The following is a 22,519-nucleotide window of genomic DNA, read 5'->3' as shown; positions in this document are numbered from 1 at the left end:
AGTCAGTAGTAGAGTGTTTTAATAGCAAGTGCCCCGGTATGAAAAATGACTACATTTTCTGTTCAAAAAGTGAAGAGCATATGCAGCTAGAGGTTTGGTCACTCTCAAGAAGGTGGAAACACAGTGTGAGAGCAGCAGGAGGGGCCGAGTGTGCACGGCTGTTATTGCAAGGCAGTGCTTCGGCTCTGCACTTCTCCCCTGAACACGCAGCTTCCCTTCTGTCCCTCCATTCTCCTCCTCCCAGCCCTCTCTCACTGACCCAACAGCCATTCAATCCACTATGGCATGGCAGGTAAAAGTCATGTCTCCTCCTTTGGCCATGTCATCTCTTCCTTTAGCTGACTGTGTCGTTGTTTGCAGGCCTGCGGCTGTCCACTCTATTGGAAAGCCCCCATGTTCAGGGCTGCAGGAGGAGAGAAGACTGGATTTGTGACAGCACAGTCATTCATGGCCATGTGGAAAAAGTAAGTACAGGAGCAGTCATTCTGAGGCTAGCAAAGAGTCATGTCGCCCTTATAAGTGGTATTTATCCCATTCATTTATTCATTTTCTTTGTATCTTATAGCTCAAAGGAAAATTCTACGATTCATTACCTTTTTACCTACAAGTTCTTTGCCACAAGACTTTGTCTTTTATGCCCTTAAATAATTCCAGTCATGATGACACATTCCTTTAGTTTTAGCACTAGGTAGGCAGAAGCAAGCAGATCGGTGAGTTTGAAGCTAGCCTGGTCTACATAGCTACTCCAGGCTAGCCAGGGCTACTTAGTGAGACCCTGTCTCAGGGCTAGAGGGTGAGACCCTGTCTCAGGGCTAGAGAGGTGGCTGAGCAGTTAAGAGCACTGGCTGACCCTTTAGATGACCTTAGGTTGATTCCTAGCATCCACATGATTACTGATAGCCTTCTGTAGCTCTAGTTCTTGGGATCCAAAGCCCTTTTCTTGCCTCCTCAGGCACAAGGCATGCATGTGGTACATTAAAAAAAAAAAAAAAAAACAAAACACCAGTATGCATAATTTTTGTATAGTTTTTAATATTGTATATTTAAACAGTAAAGCAAATCTACAGAAATACTTTTAAATAGCTATGTGACAGTTTCTTTCTTGGTTTTACCTATAAAAGTAGAGAGTCAGAATTTGAATCCAATAGTAATGATAAAAGTAAATCAAGATTCTCTTTTAAGGGCAGAACCACGTGTACCACAAGGAAAGCATATGTGCAGGCAGGAGAGGTGGTTCTGTGGACAAGAGTACAAACATGAGGACCTGAGTTCAAATCCCCAGCACCCACAAAAGCCAGGCATGGTTGTATGTACTGTAAGCCAAGCATGAGACAGAAACACAGAGGTACCAGGATCTCATTGGTCATCCAGTCTTGTGGGAACGCCAGGCTCAGTGACAGATGCTACTTTAAATGAGGAAAGAACTGTAAAGAGGTAGAAAACGCATATCCTCCAGCCACCACAGCATGTGTGGGTCTCTCTCCCTCTGCCTACCTTCCCCCTTCTCACCCCATAACCCCCCACACACACTCCAGAATAAATTTTAAAAATAAAAATGTACTTAGTCTTAAATATCCAATGGAAAATTATATTCAGTTGATTTATCAAAAACACTACATCCTTACAGATATAGATATATAGATATATGGTTTTTCTACACAGGGTTTCTTTGTGTAACAGCCCTGGCTGTCCTGGAACTGTCTTTGTAGACCAAGCAGATCCGCCTGCCTCTGCTTTGTGACAGTCTTATGTATCCAGGCTGGGTTTGTACTCACTCGTGAGGACTTAGACCACCTCACCTTCCCACTTCCTTTTCTCAAGTTCAGGGATTTACAGATGTGCATTTCTACCACACCAGGCATATGCAGTGCTGAGAACGGAACCCAAGGCAAACAGTCTGCCAACAGAGCTATGTTCTGTGCCCTAGGTGTTATTTCTTAAAACACGATTTATGACAGCAGTTCTCAGCCTTTCTAAGGTTGTGACCCTTTAAGACACTTCTTCATGTTTGGTGACCTCCAGTCATAAAATTATTTCATTGCTACTTCATAACCTATTTTGCTACTATTATGAATCATAATGTAAATATCTAGTATACAGGATATCTGATATGCGACCCCCACAAACACACAAAGTAGTCATGACCCACAGGTTGAGAATTAGCTCAAATTAGGTTGAGCTAATTCAGGAGATTAGGGCCAGTGACTTAGTTAGGATTTCTCTTGCTGTGATGAAACACCATGACTAAAAAGCAAGTTGGGGAGGAAAGGGTTGATTTGACTCACATTTCCATATTGTTATTCATCATAGAAGGAAGTCAGGACAGGAACTCAAGCTGGGCAGGAACCTGGAGGCAGGAGCTGATGCAGGGGCCAAGAAGGGATAATACTTACTGTCTTGCTCAGCCTGCTTTCTCAGAAAACCCAGGACCACCAGCCTAGGAATGGAACCACCCACAGTGGGCTGGGCCCTCTCCCATCAATCACTAATTAAGAAAATGCCCTACAGCTGGATCTTGGGGAGGCCTCAGTTTTCCTTTCAGATGACTCTAGTTTGTGTGTCAAGTTAACGGAAGACGAGCCAACACAGCCAGTCTCCCCTTTTAACTTATGACCCTTCTTTGTATGTGCCTTTCTTGCTTTTTCTGGCCTACATACTCTTTCTCCTGGTAACATGGAAATACTGTCCACTTACTATTTAAAATACACACATAGCATCAGCAGAATTAAACTTAGAGGATCCTTCTAATTCCTTCATACTCCACAAAGGCTTTTAGTTGTGTGATATTTGAAAGCAAAGTAAATGATTAGTAAATGATTCCTAGTCTTAAAATTCCAACAGTAAATCACATTCTTTCTTTATTGTATTAGGACTGAAGTGGTAAGGGTGTGCAAGGCACTATCAGTAAACTTCTTCACAGTGTGTACAGAGCATGTCCCAGGCCAGCCAGGGCTCTAGAGTGAGACCTGTCATAAAAACAAACAAACATAGTAGGGAGCTCAGCTTGGTCTTTTCCTTTCCCAGGAGCAAAGTCTGAATCTGAACTGAGAATTTTGGGTTTAATTAGTATGTAAAACCAGTAGTAGGATTTAAGAATTTAAATGATGTATAGACGTATAGATGATTGGGCTTCTTCAACTATCTTCCTTTATCCAGGTAGATGCCTGGCCCTGAAAAGTCCTCATCTGTCACATGAGCTGGAGTTTAAAGGAGTAAATAGCTGACACAGCCCTAGTCAGAGGCTTCCTCAGTTAATGAGCTCAGTGTGGTTGGACAAAAACTACCTAGCAGTCTAGGGAAAAGCAAGATGTGAGTGTTGAGTGTAAGCAAACTGGAGATTAAAAACAAACAGGAAATAGTCTAGCAGAAGAGATACCGTAGCTAACCAGAGGAAATACAGCTGCTGATAGTATATTTTTAATACTCTAGGACAGTATGAGTAACTGAGGCTGACTACAGCAAAGGACAACTTGTGTCCAGTTTGATTTACATGTTTACTGGGGGAGTCACAGCCAGTTTTCAGTTGAGACTTGTCTCTGAGAGAGGTCAGGTAGAGCAGCACAGCAGTGACGGCCACCAAGTTATATCCATGCTGCTATCTCTGAGGGAAAACAACTTCTGCAGAAAAGTAAATGAACGGAAAGTCATGATGGGCAAGTCTGCAGAAAACTGCTCACAGAGTTACACAGCACAAGCAACTGTTCCCATACTTCTGTGGTAAAAGAACCCTACTGAATGAGTGTACATTGTCAGTTACTAAATGGTTTGGGTGCCCTCTAGTGGGAGCTCCTGGTAAAATGCCATTTAAAAGCCAGATCGTGTAAGGAAGGCTCAAGTGTAAGTGTTTAGACACTAAGTGAACGATGGTTTGAGTTACCATCCCTAGGAAAGGGATTTGAGTTTTTAACGGTTTTTTGTGAATTTTACCCTTCACAGAAAGCAATTTGAGTTCCAAATATAGTATATTAAAATGTCTAAGCCTGCAATTCAGCACTTTGGAAGCTGATGTAGGAAGATCGCGATGAATGCCTGTGCGGCTGGACTGCTGTATAAGATACTATATTTTAAGTCCAAAAAGTATTCAAGCACAAAGAATAACTGGAAAGTGTCAGTATAGAGTTAAAATATGTTGACATAGACATATGCATTCTGGCTTGCTCTATTAATGAGAGCTGTAGAGAATTTTTATAACTAAAGTTAAATAGAGAACTCAAAAGCTAAGGAAATCCTTCCCCTGCTCGGGATGCCTTTGGGTTGGGTTTAGAATGAGCAATCATCCCCTCTTGTCTCCATGTTGCTACCCATTGCACATCTACACTTGCCCTTAGAACCAGGACAGTTTTGGGGGAGTCATAGCTCCACCTCCTTTCTTACATTGCTAGAGCATCAGCTTGGGGGCAGAGCTCCTCTTTAGTGCTAGCTGTGCTCTGCTTTCTCTCTGGTTCATATCGCTGTGTTTGTCACTAATAAAACAACACTTGCCTTAAAAGCATATGGTCACTGCAGGATAGCTATGCCTGCCTTGTTCTTCAGTCTTTATGGCTTTTTTTAAAAGTTTAATTTTTTAAATCTCTTGCTTTAGGGAGGTCATCAGCCTAGACCATTAACAAAAAACTATAAATCACCTTTTTCTATTTCATGCTTTTGATTATTTTTTTTTAAAGAGCTTAACTGGACTTTGTCATTTCAGATTATTTCTCATCTATTGTACATTGCAATCCTTTTCTTAAAATGTATAAAAACGCTTCTTTTTATAAACCTCATCACTTTTTTATTATTCCATCAATTTTTCAGTGGTTTTCAGTGACTGTAGCTCAAAACAAAGTCAGTGTGGGGTTTGTTAGAGCATTAGCATTTTGAAAGTTTTCTCTGTATGAGTCCAGAGCCATGTTCTGTGCCTGGAGTGGAAATCTCACTTACAAAGTGTAAGAGAGGTGGTAGGCACCTTCTAGCTTAGTGACAGTGTAGGCGTTTAAACTTGGGCATTTAAGTAGTAGCATACTGTACATTCTGGGTAAGAGACTTGAATAATCAAAGATGGTTGTAGAATTGTCTGTAGTGAAAGGTTGAATGAGTCTGTGAGGACTCTCCCTAGCAGCCTCTCCATGTTGATAAGGCCCAAAACTTGTAGAGAAATGTAGAAATGGCAAGAAGCAGTTGTCCAGAACATTTTGTGGGAAATGTCTTCAGGACTCCAGTAATCCCATCTATCGTCCAAACATCTAATGGTCTCTGCTGGAGCCTTGTAATCACCTGTAAGGCGCCACATCCTTTCCCTCCACCCAGGGTGGCCCTTTCTGTCTCATGCTGCCTATGCGGTGCTCAGACTGCTGTGGTCTCATGCTTAATGTTTTTGAAAGCCACATCTGACCATGTCACTTAAAACCCTTCTATGGAGCGAAGTCTTGGCCTGATCTAAAAGAGGCCATCTTAGATTTTATTCGCACATGCCCTCCTCTTACTCCCTCTGCACTTTGTGTTGCCCAGGTGCTGTGTGACTCTGACACCAGGCATCTGTCTGTCTGTGCTACCCTCCTCCACCACACCTCTTTCCTACTTCACTCTATAGGAAACCCCACAGGCCCCCTCTGTCCTTTCATTACTCAATACTGTGGAGGTTCCACTGGAAACCAAACACTGAACTATACATTCCTTACAGGGAATAAAACTATCTTGTTTTCTTTTATCCAAGCTCACTCAAGGCCAGATAAAATATCTGACACACAGTTAGCATTCAATAAATGATTAACAAAGGAAAATAAGAAAATCTGGAGTTAGTTAGATATAGATAATAAGAAATAGAAAAAAGAATTAAATGGCTCCAAAGTTTCAAACCCTCAGATAACAAAGACTAGTAATACCTTTTTTCCTATTGTTACTGTTTTTCAAGACAAGGTTTCTGTCCTGGAACCAACTGTCCTAGAATTGGCTCTGTAGTCCAGGCTGGCCTTAAACTCACCAACACTGTCGTAGCTCTGCCTCCTAAGTGTTGGCGTTAAAGTCATGTGTCCCTGGCTTGATACCACCATTTTCACACACACACACACACACACACACACACACACACACACACACACACACACACACACACACGCATGCATGCATGCACTCACACGCACACACACATACACGTGTCCAGGAAAAGGAGTAGTTTGAAAAGCGTTTAAGTTTTGCTTTTCCAGTGTTTTGACTTTTCTGTCAGAGTTTATGGAACTGTAGTTGGAGGTGAAGAATTTTAGAAACAGAACAAATAACAGAGAACTGGTTTTCTGAAGTTTGTTCTTTAAAAGCCCCCTGTCAGGCTTAACTGAATTGGCCTTCTCCCCTAATAACACTTATTTTACCTGTATCTGTTCATTTTACCCTGTGGTCTCAGTCTCAAAAACGCTCAAGAAGAAAAGTTCACGATCATGTAATTGATACTCCTTTGACAAAAGTCAGGAGCATGGAAGCCATTGAGAGGGGAGCATTGGACAGAGGGGTAACAGTAGTAGGGGACTTGCATGAAGTTTACCCTTTAATTGCCAGCACTGAAAATGAAAAGACTTTAGATTTGATTCTTAAATCTAAATAGCACCCAAGTCAGACTGAAATTACCAGCCTGTAAATGTGTAGTCATTGTATGTTGTAAGTACCAGATCTTCCTAACCAATGTTTCTTTCGTAGGTTGCTAAGTAACCATCATGATGATGCCTCCAAGTTCATCTGGCTTCTGGCAAAGCCCAGCTGCAGCTATCTCGAACAAGAGGATTTTATTCCTTTACTTCAGGTGGGTTTTGTACCTTTTAAAAATGGAATTTATTTTTGGAGTTTGAAAGGGGTTTTTTTGTTTGTTTCTTTGGCTGGTTGTTTCTGAAATTTTTTGTTTATTAATAACGCATCTTACTGTATAGCCAGTGCTAACGTCAAACTCTTAATCTCAAATGCTAGGATTAAGGTATATGTAACCATGCCAAGCAACCAGAGCTTCCAGGGACTAAGCCACTACCTAAAGACTATACATGGACTGACCCTGGACTCTGACCTCATAGGTAGCAATGAATATCCTAGTAAGAGCACCAGTGGAAGGGGAAGCCCTGGGTCCTGCTAAGACTGAACCCCAGTGAACTAGACTGTCGGGGAGGGCAGCAATGGGGAGGGTGGGGAGGGGAACACCCATAAGGAAGGGGGAGGGAAGGGGATGTTTGCCCGAAACCAGGAAAGGGAATAACACTCGAAATGTATATAAGAAATATTCAAGTTAATAAAAAAAAAAAAAGGTATATGTAACCATATACCTTGTGATGATATTTTTTCATTTTAAAGTATAACTATAATTTTTCGTTTTAAAGCGTAACTATGCAATTGAGCTACATACATCTAGAAACCAGATTGCTAAGAATCGTTTTCAAATTGTTTTAGTAGTAAAAATATTTTGTTGAATGGAATCTAAAACAGAACTCAGTATAAAATAGACAAAACCGGGCTGTTCCCACTGCATCCAGCCTCCTCCTTAGTCATTCACAGTAAGCACGGAAGCATCTTAGGAAACTTGAGAATTTTAAAACACAGTTTGAAAAATGATAACATCAACCATAGTTAAGAACCTAACAGGAACTGATAGCATTTGAAAGAGATAAAATCAGTTTTCTTAATGGAGTGACATTGGGTGTATCAACCATTCTCCAGGGCAAGCCTCATTGGTTAGGAAGAGTGGGCCCACATAAAATGAACTGAGGTGGGGGAGGGGCGGTGTTTTGTTGTTTGTTTCTAAGAATGAGAAAAACTTGAAGTTGAGGATCCAGGAGGAAAAAGAATATAGTCAAAATAATGTAGTATGAAAATTTTTTAAAAATTAAAAATAAAGAATCTGGTAAGAAACAAGAAAAGGCTAAGGGGACTGGAGAGATGGCTCAGTGGTTAAGAGCACTGACTGCTCTTCCAGAGGTCCTGAGTTCAATTCCCAGTAACCACGTGGTGGCTCACAACCATCTGTAATGGGATCCGATGCCCTCTTCTGGTGTGTCTGAAGACAGTGACAATGTACTCACATACATAAACAATTTTTAAAAAAGAAAGAAAAGGCTATGGAGTAATCAGAACAACTATCATGAACTGGGCGTATCTTCACTCTTTGATTTATGCACATCCCTAAGATGGCTGTCCAATTGTTCCACTAAGATCTATTGTAACAGAAGTCTAGAATAGGAAGAAGAACTGTGCATGGTGGTGCTTGCTAGTGCCTGCCTACAATCCTAGCACTAGAGAGCGAGCAAGAGGATACAACCTACAGACTAAACATAGCAAGATCTGTCTCGAGAAACCAGTGAATGAACGAATGAACGAACGAATGAACAAATGATGGAATAAGAAAATGGAAACTTGAATCCATCATACTGACATTTGTAACACAGTTGCCACCAGCCATAAAGGTAGACAGGAACACAGTAAAAAGAAAGTACTTGTCGGAGAGAAAAAGGCACAAAGCCTGCTGCCTCTCAGAGCACTCCGGCTAGGAATAATTTAGGTTAAGGGCAATAGGCCTTGTTACTCTCAACAGATCTCAGGGACATTCGTCATTGATATTATTTGCATAGGCTCCCTATTTACTCATCCAGGGAACAAATTTGTGTGGAATAATTTTCACTAATGGAGCCAAATAAATAAAAAACAGGACACTTTTCATTTTTTTCTTTTCTGTTTCAGAGATGCTAAAATCTTTGTCTACTCATATTGTTTACATGTAGAAAGCATGTCTCAGATCTTCATGACTAAATCTCAGAACTTAAGTATGTTTTGAGATGGAGCATTGGCCCAGTGGTTAAAAGCAACATTGCTCCTACAGAGAACTCAGATTTTATTACCAGCACCCACATGGCAGCTCCAGCGTCCTCTTGTGGCCTTTGTGGTCATCAGGCATGTGGTGCACAGATAAACATGCAGACAAAACACTCATATGCATAAAATAATAAAATAAATAAATCCAAAAAAATTTAAGTTTTTATTTTCTGTCACTTAAGTTTTTATATTGAGCCCTTATATATACAGTCTGGAAGAAAATGTCAATTTTCCCTCAGCATGAAGCTGTGCCTCAGGTCTGAAATTAGGGTTATTACTGAAGTAACAGTGATCCATGGCCAGAAGAGCCTTCATTCGAATCCAGAGGTTCTTTGCTTTTTCTGTAAAATAAATCAGTCCCAGAATCTATTCTTTAAGTGTGTGTTTATGTGTGCAGAGGTGTGTGTCTGCATGTTTGCGTGTGTGCTGTGTACACACTCTACTCAGAGAAGCTTGAGGAAGACATCCTGCTCTACACACTCCCCACCTTATTTCTTTGAGACAGGATCTCTCACTGGACCTGAGCTCAGCTCCCAGCCAGCAGGCCCCAGCGATCCTGCTATCTTTGTCACTTACACAGCTGGGAAAGATGTTCAACAGGGATGCACAGATAAATAGGAGTCTGTTCAAAAGATTAGTGTGCAATACACTGACTATAATCAATAACATTGTATGTTATTTCTGCTTTGTTTTGAGATAAGATCTTGCTATGTAGTGCTGGCTGTTCTGAAACTCACAGTATGGACTTAGTTAGCGTTTTACTACTGTAAACAGACACCATGACCAAGGCAACTCTTGTAAGGACAACATTTACTTGGGACTTGTTGCAGCAATAAAAGGGTGGAACAGCTGTACCCTGGCAGTCTCACTCTCCCTAGTTCCAGGCCCGGGGAATCCACGAGCCGTTCCAACTTGGCACCCTGTCAGCCTGCCCTGCCCTCACTCAAAACACAGAGACCTCTTATCACTGTGACTCTCTTACCGTGGACTCTGTTCACATTTCCAGCATCCACCCCCTGGTCCCAGCAGCAGCTTCCCGCTCGTAACTCTGTGCCGATGCTGTGTTTACATTCCCAACATCCGCCCCCTAATAGTTATGGTGTAAACTCCCAACAACCCGTTAAAATCAAGACTCAACAAACTACAACCCGACAATCAGATTTATATGTTAAATTCTCAATCCACACTACATCCACACAATAAACTTACAACCAACTGATAAGGATATAAACTGCCCACCTAGATATGATAGATTTGCCTACAGAAATCCATCCCAGCTACCTTGGCGATTCAGGACCACCTGGATCTGAGTCATCCTTCTCCGTCTCCATTTTGATTCTACTTCCTTCCCCTCTCCCGCCTTACAAAAGCTTTGTCCCTGCTTTATTTTTTTACTGTCCAATTATGGCCTTGACCTAACTTGTGCCAGCCCTCACCTGCATAATGACACCAACCTGCAGGGGCTGGCTTACAGGTTCAGAGGTTCAGTCCATATCAAGGCAGGAACATGGCAGCATCCAGGCAGGCATGGTGCAGGAGCTGCTGAGAGTTCTACATCTTCATCTGAACGCTGCTAGGAGGAGACTGGCTTCCAGGCAGCTAGGATGAGGGTCTCAAAGCCCACGCCCACATGACACACCCACTCCAACACGGCTAGACCTCTTAATAGTGCCACTCCCTGGGCCAAGTATATACAAACCACCATAGACCATGCTGGCCTTGAACTCAGAGATCCTCCGGCCTCTGCCTCCCAAGTGCTTAGATTAAAGGTATATGCCACCATGCCTGGCTATAATATATATTCTGGAAACTTCCTAAGAATCGGTTTTAAATGTTTTCCCCACACATGAAAGGATGAATATCATGGCTGCTCTAGGTGCTGAGAATACGGTGGTGATGGTTGAGTGCTCAGCTCTGAACAAGACAGTTACACCACACATCTGAGGCTCAGAGAATATCACAGAAAGAGCAGAAAGAATGTAAGACCTGGAAGATTGGGAGAAAGACAATGAAATGTTATCATTTCATGACTTGTAAATATGTTCTCATAGCACCTGCAGTTGTTTGCATTGGGCATACACAAAACTGGGTCTATCACCAGCCATGGTTCATAGAGGGGATCGTGGGGTCCTAATCTTCTAATTTACCTCTCTGTTGCTAATATAGAACACTGACCCAAAGCAACTTGGGAAGGAAAGGGTTTATTTGGCTTACATGTTCCCATCACAGTTCATCACAGTTCCAAGGCAGGAACCGTGGAGGAAAGCTGCTTATTGACCTGCTTCCCATGGCTTGTCCTTCTTGCTTTCTTAAACCACTAGAGACTACCTGCCCAGAGGTGCTCCCACCCCTAGTGAGCTGGGCCCTCCCACATTCATCATTAATCAAGAAAATGGTCCACCGTCATACCTACAGCCCAGTCTGATGGAGACAGTTCTTCCTTTGAGATTCCTCTTCCCACTCTTCTACTTAAGTGTCAGGTTGACAGAAACTAACCAGCACACCTTACCTGCTGGATTACTGACTACTGATAGATTCTGAAGAAGGGACAGTCATTTCTTTTAGTAATGTACCTAATAATGAGCCCGCCAAGTTCCTACAGAGAGTTCCAAACCTGTGGTCACACACAGACCATGCTTAAAATCAGGGAATAACAAAATAAAACAAAAAGACGTGGAGGTGAGGAAGAGAGTTGCAGGGAGAAGCAGGGATGGTGTGCAGGATGACCTTGAACTAGTGACCCTCCTGCCTTTCCTTCTAAATACTGGGATTATGCACAGGCACCACCATACATGTTTTATGAGATGCTAGGCATCAAACCCATACATGCTTAGGCACACTATCAACTGAGCTATATAACCCATCCAGTCCTTTACTCTGAAAAGTGTCTTATTGTTTTAATTTTGTTTGGGTATGTTTTGGGTTTGTTTTGTTTGTTTTTTGAGGCAGGATCTTGTTATGTACCTCTGGCTAGCCTGGAACTCACTATGTCGGCCTCAGACTCAACAAGATATGCTTACTTGTCTCTGCCTCCCAAGTGCTAGGATTAAAGGCATGTGCCACCATGCCCATCTGGAAGTAGCTTCACTATTTAGCTAAGGCTGACTTCAAACTCACTGTGGAGCCCAGGGTGTTCTTGAATTTACAGTCCTTCTGCTGAACCTCCCGTGTGCTGGGATTACGGGTGTGTATGACCATGTCCAGCCTTGTTAATAATAATAGATAATTTTGATCATACAAATGGAGGGAAAAAGATGTGGTATACTTAGTCCTGTGTACCTGTCAACCTAGCCCCCAATATCAAGAATTAAAGAGACAGAGAATAGAAAACCAATAGCAGTTTTGCTAAATTGAAATTTGTTTTCTTTTATTTTTGTTTTTATTTTGAAACAGTGTCTCACTATGTAGCCATGAGTGGCCTGGAACTCCCTAGGTAGAAGAGGCTGAGATGTGCCTGCCTTTTCCTCTGGCTCTGGAGTACTAGGGATAAAGGCTTAAATGAAATATAGTGCTTGACAGTAGTAACTGATTTGATCAAAAGAAAAAGAGGTTATTTATATTTATATATATTCAATGGAATATTTTTTATCTATAGGGGAAATTAAATTATGACCTTTGCAGAATAATTTAAAGGGACTGGAGATAAAATGAAATAATCCAGACTCAGACAAATTCTTTGTTTTCTCACATTTGGGTTCTAGATTTAAGTGAGTGATTGTGTGTGTGTGTGTGTGTGTGTGTGTGTGTGTGTGTGTGTGTGTGTGTGCGCGCGCATGCACATGGAGGAGAGTCTTGAAAATAAAAAGATGAGCTAGAAAGAAGAGGGCTTAAGGGATTCAGGGAAAGAGAGGGTAATACAATATATATGCTAGAAGAAAAGATTTTTTTGAAAGAAGGGATTCAGCAACAATGTCACAGGCAGACCAAGGAAAGGTATTGTGGGAAATGATGAGTAAGAACAAAACTCTAAGACTTATATGTATGAAAATGCCTTGATAAAAACCATTGCTTTGTGTGCTATAAATTTCTTAAAATATAAGTAAATACATTGTTTAAATTTTTGTTTACTTTATATTAGTGTTTTGTCCGCATATATGTCTGGGCACCACATGCATACCTGGTGCCAATTGAGGCCAAAAAAAGATGTTAGAGCCCCTGGGACTGGAACTAAAGATGGTTGTGAGCCACCATTCAAACAAAAGGAAAGTTAAAGTCACAAAAGACTATTTTACAGTCCTGTATATGTCATTTTGGCAGTGGGCTTGGAACAGAGTGGCTGGTAGCCTGCAGAGCAACATGCCTGCATTCTGTTCTGATTACTGGAATACATGGCTCACCCGTTACTTCATCCGTGAGGAAGACACGCTGCACTAGGTGGGGCACAAATAGAGTGCAAGTGTCGGCAAACTGGCACTGACAAATGGAAGACCTAACTCAGAGCCTGACTGACACCACCATGGCTACTTCCAACAAAGAAAGATACCTGCAACTCCATCTTCCCCTCTTCCTGTAGGACATGGTCCTGCCTCCCTCTAGTCCCCCTATTTTCTTCCCCTTGGTATGATGCCAGCATTCCACATGAGAAGTTCTCACATGATGCCAGTGATAGGCCCTTCTCTTAAGATAATACCAGTGGGACCTGGAAAGAGGACACCTGTGGGAGAGGGCATGCTGGTGACACATGGACCTCCAGTCATTAGAGCTGCTGTCCCTTGGTTATACCCACTTATCTGAACAAAGGTAGAGGAAAGGCTTCTTTATATCAATTTTATTTTATTATTCTACTTCTCCAAGAGATTATGCTGCTGTGACTCTGATTTATAACAATATAATAAGAAAGATTCATTTCTGTCTTATTAAAATAATTTGGGAAAGGAAAAATGGAACCAAAAAAAGTACTTTCATTTGTATTGTGAAAATTAAGTTAATTCTTTTAGTTAAAAAACAGAAGGGTACTATACAAACTCTATGGGAATAAATTTTTAAAACCTAGGTGAAATGGACAGTTTTCTAGAAAGACATGGGACCCAGGTTGACTCATTTTACTTGGGAAATTTAACAGTCTAAGTTCTACAAAAGTTGTAAAAATGTTAATAAACATTTTAAAAACAGCCAACAACAAGTAGTTTCACAAGAGAAATTGTCCAACTTTTCAAAGACCAGGTAGTCTATTTCTACAAATCATTCCAGAATATTGAAATGGATAACCCTAGATCATTTCTAAAGCAAATATCACTGATATCTAAGTCAGGTAAATACATTACAAAGAGAACTGCAAATAAATGCAATTTCATAACTAGTGATGAAATGTAATAAAATGCTACCATATAGAAGATGCTGTGATCCAGTAACATTTATCCCAGAAAATGTAGGGCAGCAGAGATGGCTCAGTGTCCAAGAGCACTTGCTGCTCTTGCCAAGGGCCTGGGCTCTGCTTCTTTCTGCAGTAGGTAGTGATTAATACAAAGACCCACAATTGGTTGGTGTGCAGAGGATAAAAGATAAGGAATCGTTACAGAGAAGGGATAGACATCTATAGAAACAGTATTTGCCAGAGAAAGCAGACCTCTGTCGTGATGGCTAAAGGGGAGAGAACGCCAGCTTTCTTCAGGGATGTGGTCCGTGAGAAACTACCTGTGCTCAGTAAAGTGTCCTACATTCACGCTCCTACATGAAGCACTAAGTGGACCTGATGGACTTTTAACAGGGAGACATGAAGTTGGGAGGTGGAAAGTGGCAGGTAATAAAGGAGGAAGTGGAAGGAAGGGGAGGAAGGGAATGGGGAGACACATTTGATCAAATACAGTGTAGATATGAATAAAATCCTTAGACTAAAAAAATGATTTAAAAAAGACCAAAGCAACTACATACAAATATTATATTAGTATATTTATTTTTTTAAGAATTTATTTTATGTATATGAGTACACTGTCGGTGTCTTCAGACACACCAGAAGAGGGTGCCAGCTCCCATTACAGATGGTTGGGAGCCACCATGTGGTTGCTGGGAATTGAACTCAGGACCTCTGGAAGAGCAGTCAGTGCTCTTAACCACTGAGCCATCTCTCCAGCCCTACATTTATTTCTTAATGGTACTAGTAGTTTTTTTGGTATAGCAGGATTGAGCAAGTAGCTAATTACATTGTAGATGAGAGCAAGGTCTCTCACTTTTATAGTTACAAAGAAAAGAAAGAAGTCATGAGTAAACTTTTCTTGTACTGGATTGGAACCAAAGTAATTAATACATAGTATTTTATAGTATTATATAGTTATAGTTTCACAGAGGCACATACATGTATAGTTATGCCTGCTACAGGGTCTGAAAGCAGTGATACTCAGTAATAATGGGGACACATAGCACCCAGACTCAATTTCTAAAATTCTTCTCCACTAAAATGAACTATTGAATCTTAGAAGGTTGGCATAAAATATGGGAAAAGGAAAATGCAAGATGAACTTAAAAGTACAAAGGACAGGACAGTCAGAAAGATCCTAAATCAAAGAGTTCCACATGGCCAAAGCTGGGTCAGTTTGAGTCACAGAACTAATCACATATTGCCTGTGTGGTACACTGGAAAGGGACACGGCATCACCTTTGCAGTTATTCCTAATGGAAACGTGTGAATTTAATCTGCTTGAGGAAAACTTAAGACAAAGCCAAGCTGAGAGACATAACTTACCAGAATTCATTAAAAGCACTGCAGTCATGAAAACAGGAAAGAAGCATTACAGGCCAGAGACCAGAGAGACCAGAACGACTAGATGCAACAGACCAGAGGGCCAGAATTGGAAAGTGGTGAAATCTGATCAGGTCTGTAGCTTAGAACTGCACAGATGTTTGTTTCCTAGTTTGATCATTGTTCTGTGGTTTGTGGGTTACTATCTTTGGAAGATGGAAGAAAGTCATAGAAAGTTTCTCTGCAGTATTTTTCACAGTTCATCTGAAAATATAAAATTATTTCCAAGTCCACAAAACTATAAGCAGTAAAACCTAGTTTTAAGCTGTTTTGTTAGAAATTAATAGATACACCTGTTTTAGCATTGTAGTTAATTTAGGAGTAACGATTTCTAATAGTCTCTAGGGTAAAAGTGCTTTAAAACTCCAATTAGACAAAGTTTTCAAAGTCTAAACTAATAATCTCCCACAAGAACAAGATAATAGATTTTAAGATAAACAAAATCTTAAATTGAAAACAAATTTGCCCATGTAAATTTTTTTCTTTAGAACAGGCAAACCTCAAATGTGGACTCTTCCTGTCTCGTCTCTGCTCTCACTTGTAAAGTACAAGTGCCAGCACGCCTGGCTGCACTCTTGGGCATTAGCGTCTCTTCAGCTCCCCCTCCCCAAGTTTCATGCCTCTGGATTAAGAAAGAAAATCATTTTTCTTGGCTTGTCTCTGTCATGACTCTCAGTAAATCCTACTGAGATTTCTGGTGGCTTTTCAGACAGCTTTTACTGTGTTAGGATTGCAGAACATACATACCTCTAAGAATTGACTCGTGAATCACTAAATATAGATAATTTAAATTTTTTATACTTAAGCATATTATGTGCATGTAGAAAGTCATGTATTATAAACATGCTTATAATAATGAATAAATTAAATTTTCAGTGTATTATGTAGTATTCTAGAATAGAATATTTGCTCAACTGTCAGCCTATTCCACATGAAGGAAAAACTTCTAAGGAGGTTGTGTTCTGTTTTTTCCGTTTGTTAACCTAGTTTTGATTTCAATCTTTTTAAGGATGTGGTAGATACACACCCTGGCCTCACCTTCCTGAAAGATGCTCCTGAATTCCATTCCCGCTACATCACCACGGTAAGATGGGCACTGGTTTGTTGTAATAAAACTGCTTAAGTCGCCTCTCTCTTGTTCTCTAGTATCCAGGATTTCACATTGTTGTACAGAAGATTTGGTCTGTAATGATCATTTTAAGTGGAAATAAGGTAAAAAGTGAAAAATGGGTAATTTTTATTTGTATTCATATTCCTTCACATGTGAGTCAATACTTAAAAGAGGTCTGTGGTATAAAATTGCACTAATATTCTATCTGGTACTATAAGGCATACATTCACTTTTTTTTGAGATTTATTTTTATTTGTATGGGTATTTTGCCACCATATATGTCTGTGTTCATGTGCATGCGGTGCCTGAGGAAACTAAGAAAAGGCATCAGTGTCCCTAGAACTGGAGCTACAAGATTGCCATAAGGCACCATGTGGGTGCCGGGGATTGAACCTGGGTCCCCTGGAAGAGCCACCAGAGTTCTTAACTTCTAATTCACCTCTCTATCCAGTGTCTTTACTGTTACAGATGTTCATATTCAGTGGGCTTCAGCATTTCTAAGAATACTGAAAATAATTGTCAACAGTTTAGCCCCCCAAAATAGATGTCTCCAGACCCCTAAAATTGTGTCTAGAGATAGATAATAAGTAGCTTATGTGTAAACAAAACAGACCATATGGGAATCTAAAATAACATGCTCACAATTACAGTGCTCATGCTCCTTGTTTGTCAGCTACTCTGATCTGATGAGTCACAGGTCATCATGAGTGAGAGGGGACAGCCCAGCAGTGCAGTCTCTGCCCAGATAACCCCAGGATCATCTGGGGCTAAGGTATTCAAAACACAAGCTCAAGGCATACTTCATATTCACAGATGCACTAAAGTGAGACAGCCTTTGCCAATAGCTTACATAGGTAACTCAGGTAAATAGGGCAGTCTCCTCTAGGGAGAATTCTGTCATTTTGAGAATATAGTTCTAATATACCAAATGGCTACTATGTTATTTTAGTATTTCCCCTATTGGAATGTCTGTCTTTGCTTTTCCATTGTTTGTCTTTTGATGCTAAAACACTTGGTAAGATTTTGGCCAGTAAGAAAGCTCAGCAGCTAGACATGGTAATGTCCGCCTTTAAGCCAAGCACTCAGGAGGCAGAGACCAGTGAATTTCTATGAATTTGGAGGCCATCCAGGTCTACATAGCAAGTTCCAGAACAACCAGAACTACATTGAGAGACCCTGTCTTCAAAACAAGCAAACAAAAGAGGCTTAGCAGCCTAGCCAGCAAGCCTAGTTACCCAAGTTTGGTACACCACAGCATGGTGGAAAAAGAGAACCAACTCCCATAAGTTATTCTCTGACCTCCATACTCATGCCATGGAATGTACACGTACACACACACACACACACACACACACACACACACACACACACACACACACACACACGGGAGAGGAGGGAGAGAGGAAGAGAAACAGAGAGAGAAAGAGGGAGAGAGAGGATTAGATTTTAAAATGTAAGATTTTTCTAAGCCAGAGGGCGGTGTCATTATTCTAGCAAACCGTCTCAGAAGTTAGCTTTGCTCACTAACCTTCCTGCACTAGCAGTTGTCTCCCCGCAATCCACAGAGCACTTTCTCACTTGCGTGACTTCTGGTTGGTCTTTCTGCTTCCACCATCATTGCCAGTACAGACTAGTCGTCCCAAAACAGTTAACCTTTAAAAGTACAAGTTAGATCACATGACTGCTCTGCTCCAAGCTTCCCACAGTTTCCCATGTCACTTGGAATACAACCCACAGTCCCTGTCCAGTCCTCCATTGTCCCCTTATCCCTGTGCAGTTTTGCTCACTAATGTCTATGACTAGCATACAAAGTAATCTTTTGTTATAGAATTTTAGGGAAAGTTGTTTCGATTGATTCTCCTATCCTCCTGGCTCTCCTGCTCTCTGTGACCCCCCACTTTGTGCCCTTCCATTTGTAGTGACCCCCTCTCTATTTTCATGTCACATGTGCTCTCTTCCCTCCTCCTGCTGTAATGCCCTTCTGTAGTCCTGCTTCAAGTTTCATAGCCCATACCCACACTCAAGCCTCCCTCACAAACACAAACATTAAAAACAGGTCCTGGAGCTAGAGAAACAGCTCAGCAGCTAATTCAGAGGACCTGGGATTGATCAGTTTCCAGCATCCGCATGGCGACTCTACCATCTATAAGTCCACTTCTGGGGGGCCTGGTTCCCCCTTTCTCACCTCTGTGGCACTGCATGCACATGGTACACTTACATGCAGGCTGGTAAAACACTCATACACATAAAATAAAAATAAATAAACCTTTCAAAACTAGGATCCATACAGGAAAAATAATGTGCAGAATTTGTCTTTCTGAGTCTGGCTTAACTCACTCGATACAATAGCTTCCAGATCCAGCTACTTTCTTGTGAAATTCATTCTCCTTACAACTAAGTAAAATTCCTTTGTATATGTATTTTTTTTAATTGTCCTCTCATTTACTGATAAACATCTAAGCTGGTCTCATTTCCTTGTTAGTGGGAAAGCTGTATCATTAAACATAGATTATGTGTATCTTTTTTTTTTTTCTTTTTTTTTTCGGAGCTTGGCACCGAACCCAGGGCCTTACACTTGCTAGGCAAGTGCTCTACCGCTGAGCTAGATCCCCAACCCCGATTATGTGTATCTTTGTAATAGAATAGAGACCTTTAAGTAAAAGCCCAGGAGTGGTACCGATAGGTCATATAATTTCTATATACTTTCTATTTTTAACTTCTTAAAGCCTTCCATACCAATTTCCAAAATTGCTGTACCAGTTTCCACCCCTACGCTGTAATAAGGATTGCTCTTTACCTACATTCTCATCAGCATTTCTGTCATCTCCTTTAAAACAAAACTGTGTGTGTCTTAGTTCTTCTGTTGCTGTGGTGAGACATCATGATGAAGACCACACGTACAAGGAAGACTTTAATGGGGGATTGTTAGTTACAGAGCGTTAGTCCACGGCCAGCAGGCCAGCAGGCAGGGCACTAGAGCAGTAGCTGAAATCTTACATGTGATCCTCAAGATGGAGGCAGAGTTGTCTGCCTCCTATGGGCTTCAAAGCCACCTCCAGAGAAACATCTCTCCAACAAGGCCACAGCTTCCAATCCTCCCTAAATGACTCAGTAACTGGGAACTAAGCATTTAAACATATGAACCTGTGGGGCCAGGCTTACTCAAACCACTACAACGTGCATGGTATGCATGCATGTTTACATGTTTGCCAGAATATAGGCTCACCACACCTACAGTGGCCAGAAGAGGTGTGGGGTTCCCTGACAGCTGTAAGCCACCTGACATGGATGCTAGGATCTGTCTAAACTCGGGGTCTTTAGAAGAGCAGCACATGCTTAACCACTGAGCCCTCTCTCCAGCTTGTTTTCTTTTTGTCTCTTTCCTTGGTGATGACTCTTCTAGCTGAGATATGATAGAATCACAAAATAGTTTTAATTTGCATTTCCCTGGAGACTAAGGAAACACATAGTTGAGCACTTTTTTCCAACCTTTATTGGGGTGAGGAGAAATTTTTACAGAGGATAGATTCTAATATCGAGAACAAAGGATTTTTCACTGTATTTAAAAGTGAAGCCAAGCGTAGTAGTTCATGCTTAAATTATCCTGACACTGAAGAATCACAAGCAAGTTCAAGACCAGATTTGGCCGTATGAGTTCCAGGCCAGCCTGGGCTACTGGGTGAGATCCTGGGTCAAATCATAATAATGAAGGAGGAGGAGGAAAATAATGGTGAATCATGCCTTGAGACAGATTCCTCATGGATAATTTCAGAGATTGTATACAGTGTATTCAATCATAATCCTCTCCCATTACCCTCTTTGTTCCCCCTCCTACTCCTGCTTAACCCCTTCCCCTCTAGCGTTCAGGTCTCTCTGTTGTTTGGGACCCACTGAGTTCAACTGGAGTTGGTCGCAGCAGCATGGAGGAAGTTATTTAGTAGAGCATGGGCAGCTAACTTAGTCAGTGGCTACATCACTGAAGAAAAAAGATTCACATCTCTCCAGCCAAGCATTGACTGCCAATACCACTGAGAAAGAGGCGGAGCCTCACTGACCCTTTCCTTATGCACAGTGAAATGTTGATGGAACCAGTATCCTATAAGCCTAGTGCAGATGACTACATCTCTGAGAGTTGATCGTTGCTATGGCCACTGCATGGTGTCATGTCCAGAAGACAGCCGTCCTCCCATCCTCTGGCTCTGACGTTCTTTCCACCCCCTCTTCCTCATTCCCGTGGCCTTGGAAAGGGTGACACAAATGTCTTGTTTGAGTCTAACCACTCAAACATTTTCCGCATTTTTACCAGTTGAATATATTTACCACCACTCAGTGTAAAGAGAAGCTTCTTTGAACAACACTGAGAACAGCACAGTCTCTGCTGTAAACATAAATATTTAGAAAGCTGACACATGTCCATTTACAAGACTACAGTAGATTCTCCAGTAAGATCTGTAACCTCGCATAATGGGCTTTGACCAACTATCAGACATAAATTTCATCCTGTGAATTAGGCCTCAAATCTAAAACTAAAGTTAATATTACTATTACCTGGTATGTTCTCCTCTCTCTCTCTCTCTCTCTCTCTCTCTCTCTCTCTCTCTCTCTCTCTCTCTCTTTCTCTCTCTCTCTCTGTGTGTGTGTGTGTGTGTGTGTGTGTATGTGTGTATGTGTTTGTGCATGTGCATGTGCATGCCAGAAATCCATAGAAAGTATCTTCCTCTGTCATTTTCCACTTTATTTTTTGAGGCAGAGCTCTCACTGGGCCTAGAGATCACTAATTAGCTGGACTGGCTGGCCCTAATTAGCTAACCCTAGGGACCCACCTCTCTGCCCCAATTCCAGACCTGGGTTCCAGGCATGCACCAGCCATCATGTCCAGTATCTGTGTGACTGCTGGCAATCTGAAGTCAGGTCCTCATGCTTGTTTAGCTGAGCCATCTTCCCGGCCTTGTGTTTCTTCTTTTCAGAACTGTCTGTTTATTTCACTGTCCTATTTATTGACTGTCAGTTTAAGAGTTTGGGAGGTTCATTTTTATAATTTTTATAAGATCTTAACTTGCCTTGTCTGAAATATGACGGATAAAGATTTTTCTCTGATTCCATAGGGTTCTGATCACTTAACTGATAGCTTTACTTGCTATGTAATAACTCTTAAACTTTATATCAAAATCCATTTGTTAGTTCTTAAGACTATTTTCTGTGCTATTGGGGTTTTATTAAGAAAATTCTTTCTTGGGGTTGGGGATTTAGCTCAGCGGTAGAGCACTTGCCAGCGCAAGGCCCTGGGTTCGGTCCCCAGCTCCGAAAAAAAGAAAAGAAAAAGAAGAAAATTCTTTCTTGTAGCTGTATCCTTAAATATTTGTTTTCCTCTCACAGTTTAATCATTTCAGGATTTAAATTAAGGTCCTTGGTCCACTTAGAATTAGCTCACTCCACATGTTGTAGAAGGTTGTGTGTGTGTGTGTGTGTGTGTGTGTAGATCTGATTTCATTCATCTACTGGTGCCAGCACTGTATCAAACAGTGTATGGTCTTGACATTTTGTCAAAAATTAGGTCTGTTGTCCATAGATATATGGGTTTATTTCGGGGTCTATCTTCTATGTGTTTCACTGACTGACTGGTTTCGTGCCAGTGTATTCTGCCTCTGTCAGTATGACTGTGTAGCATATTTGAGGTTAAGAATGTATATTATCGGTATAAGGCCTCTGGGCTCCCGTGGGAGAGGGCCCAGGTGAGGCAGGAGCCCTGCCTGAGACACCGCCGGAACCTGAAGGGAAACGAAGACCCGGATAAACAGTTCTCTGCACCCAAATCCATTGGGAAGGAAGCTAAACCTTCAGAGAGGCAGACACGT

The 22,519-nt window shown here is 41.3% G+C and overlaps 1 protein-coding gene across 2 annotated transcripts in view; it reads left to right on the top strand.

Annotated features, from left to right (window-relative positions):
- Nucleotides 1-22,519, top strand: part of Ppp2r3a (protein phosphatase 2 regulatory subunit B''alpha) — a 95,266-nt gene that overhangs the window by 27,907 nt on the left and 44,840 nt on the right. For both annotated transcript variants that reach the window (XM_032910210.1, XM_032910211.1), the window contains exons 3-5: nt 361-464; nt 6,667-6,769; nt 16,563-16,637. In XM_032910210.1, the coding sequence (XP_032766101.1) occupies nt 361-464; nt 6,667-6,769; nt 16,563-16,637 (282 nt within the window). The remainder of the gene's footprint in view (nt 1-360; nt 465-6,666; nt 6,770-16,562; nt 16,638-22,519) is intronic.

Source organism: Rattus rattus, chromosome 8 (genome assembly GCF_011064425.1).
Source record: "Rattus rattus isolate New Zealand chromosome 8, Rrattus_CSIRO_v1, whole genome shotgun sequence".
Classification (NCBI taxonomy): Eukaryota; Metazoa; Chordata; class Mammalia; order Rodentia; family Muridae; genus Rattus; species Rattus rattus.
Note: the sequence above shows the minus strand (reverse complement) of the source record. Positions and strands in the feature narration are given on the sequence as shown.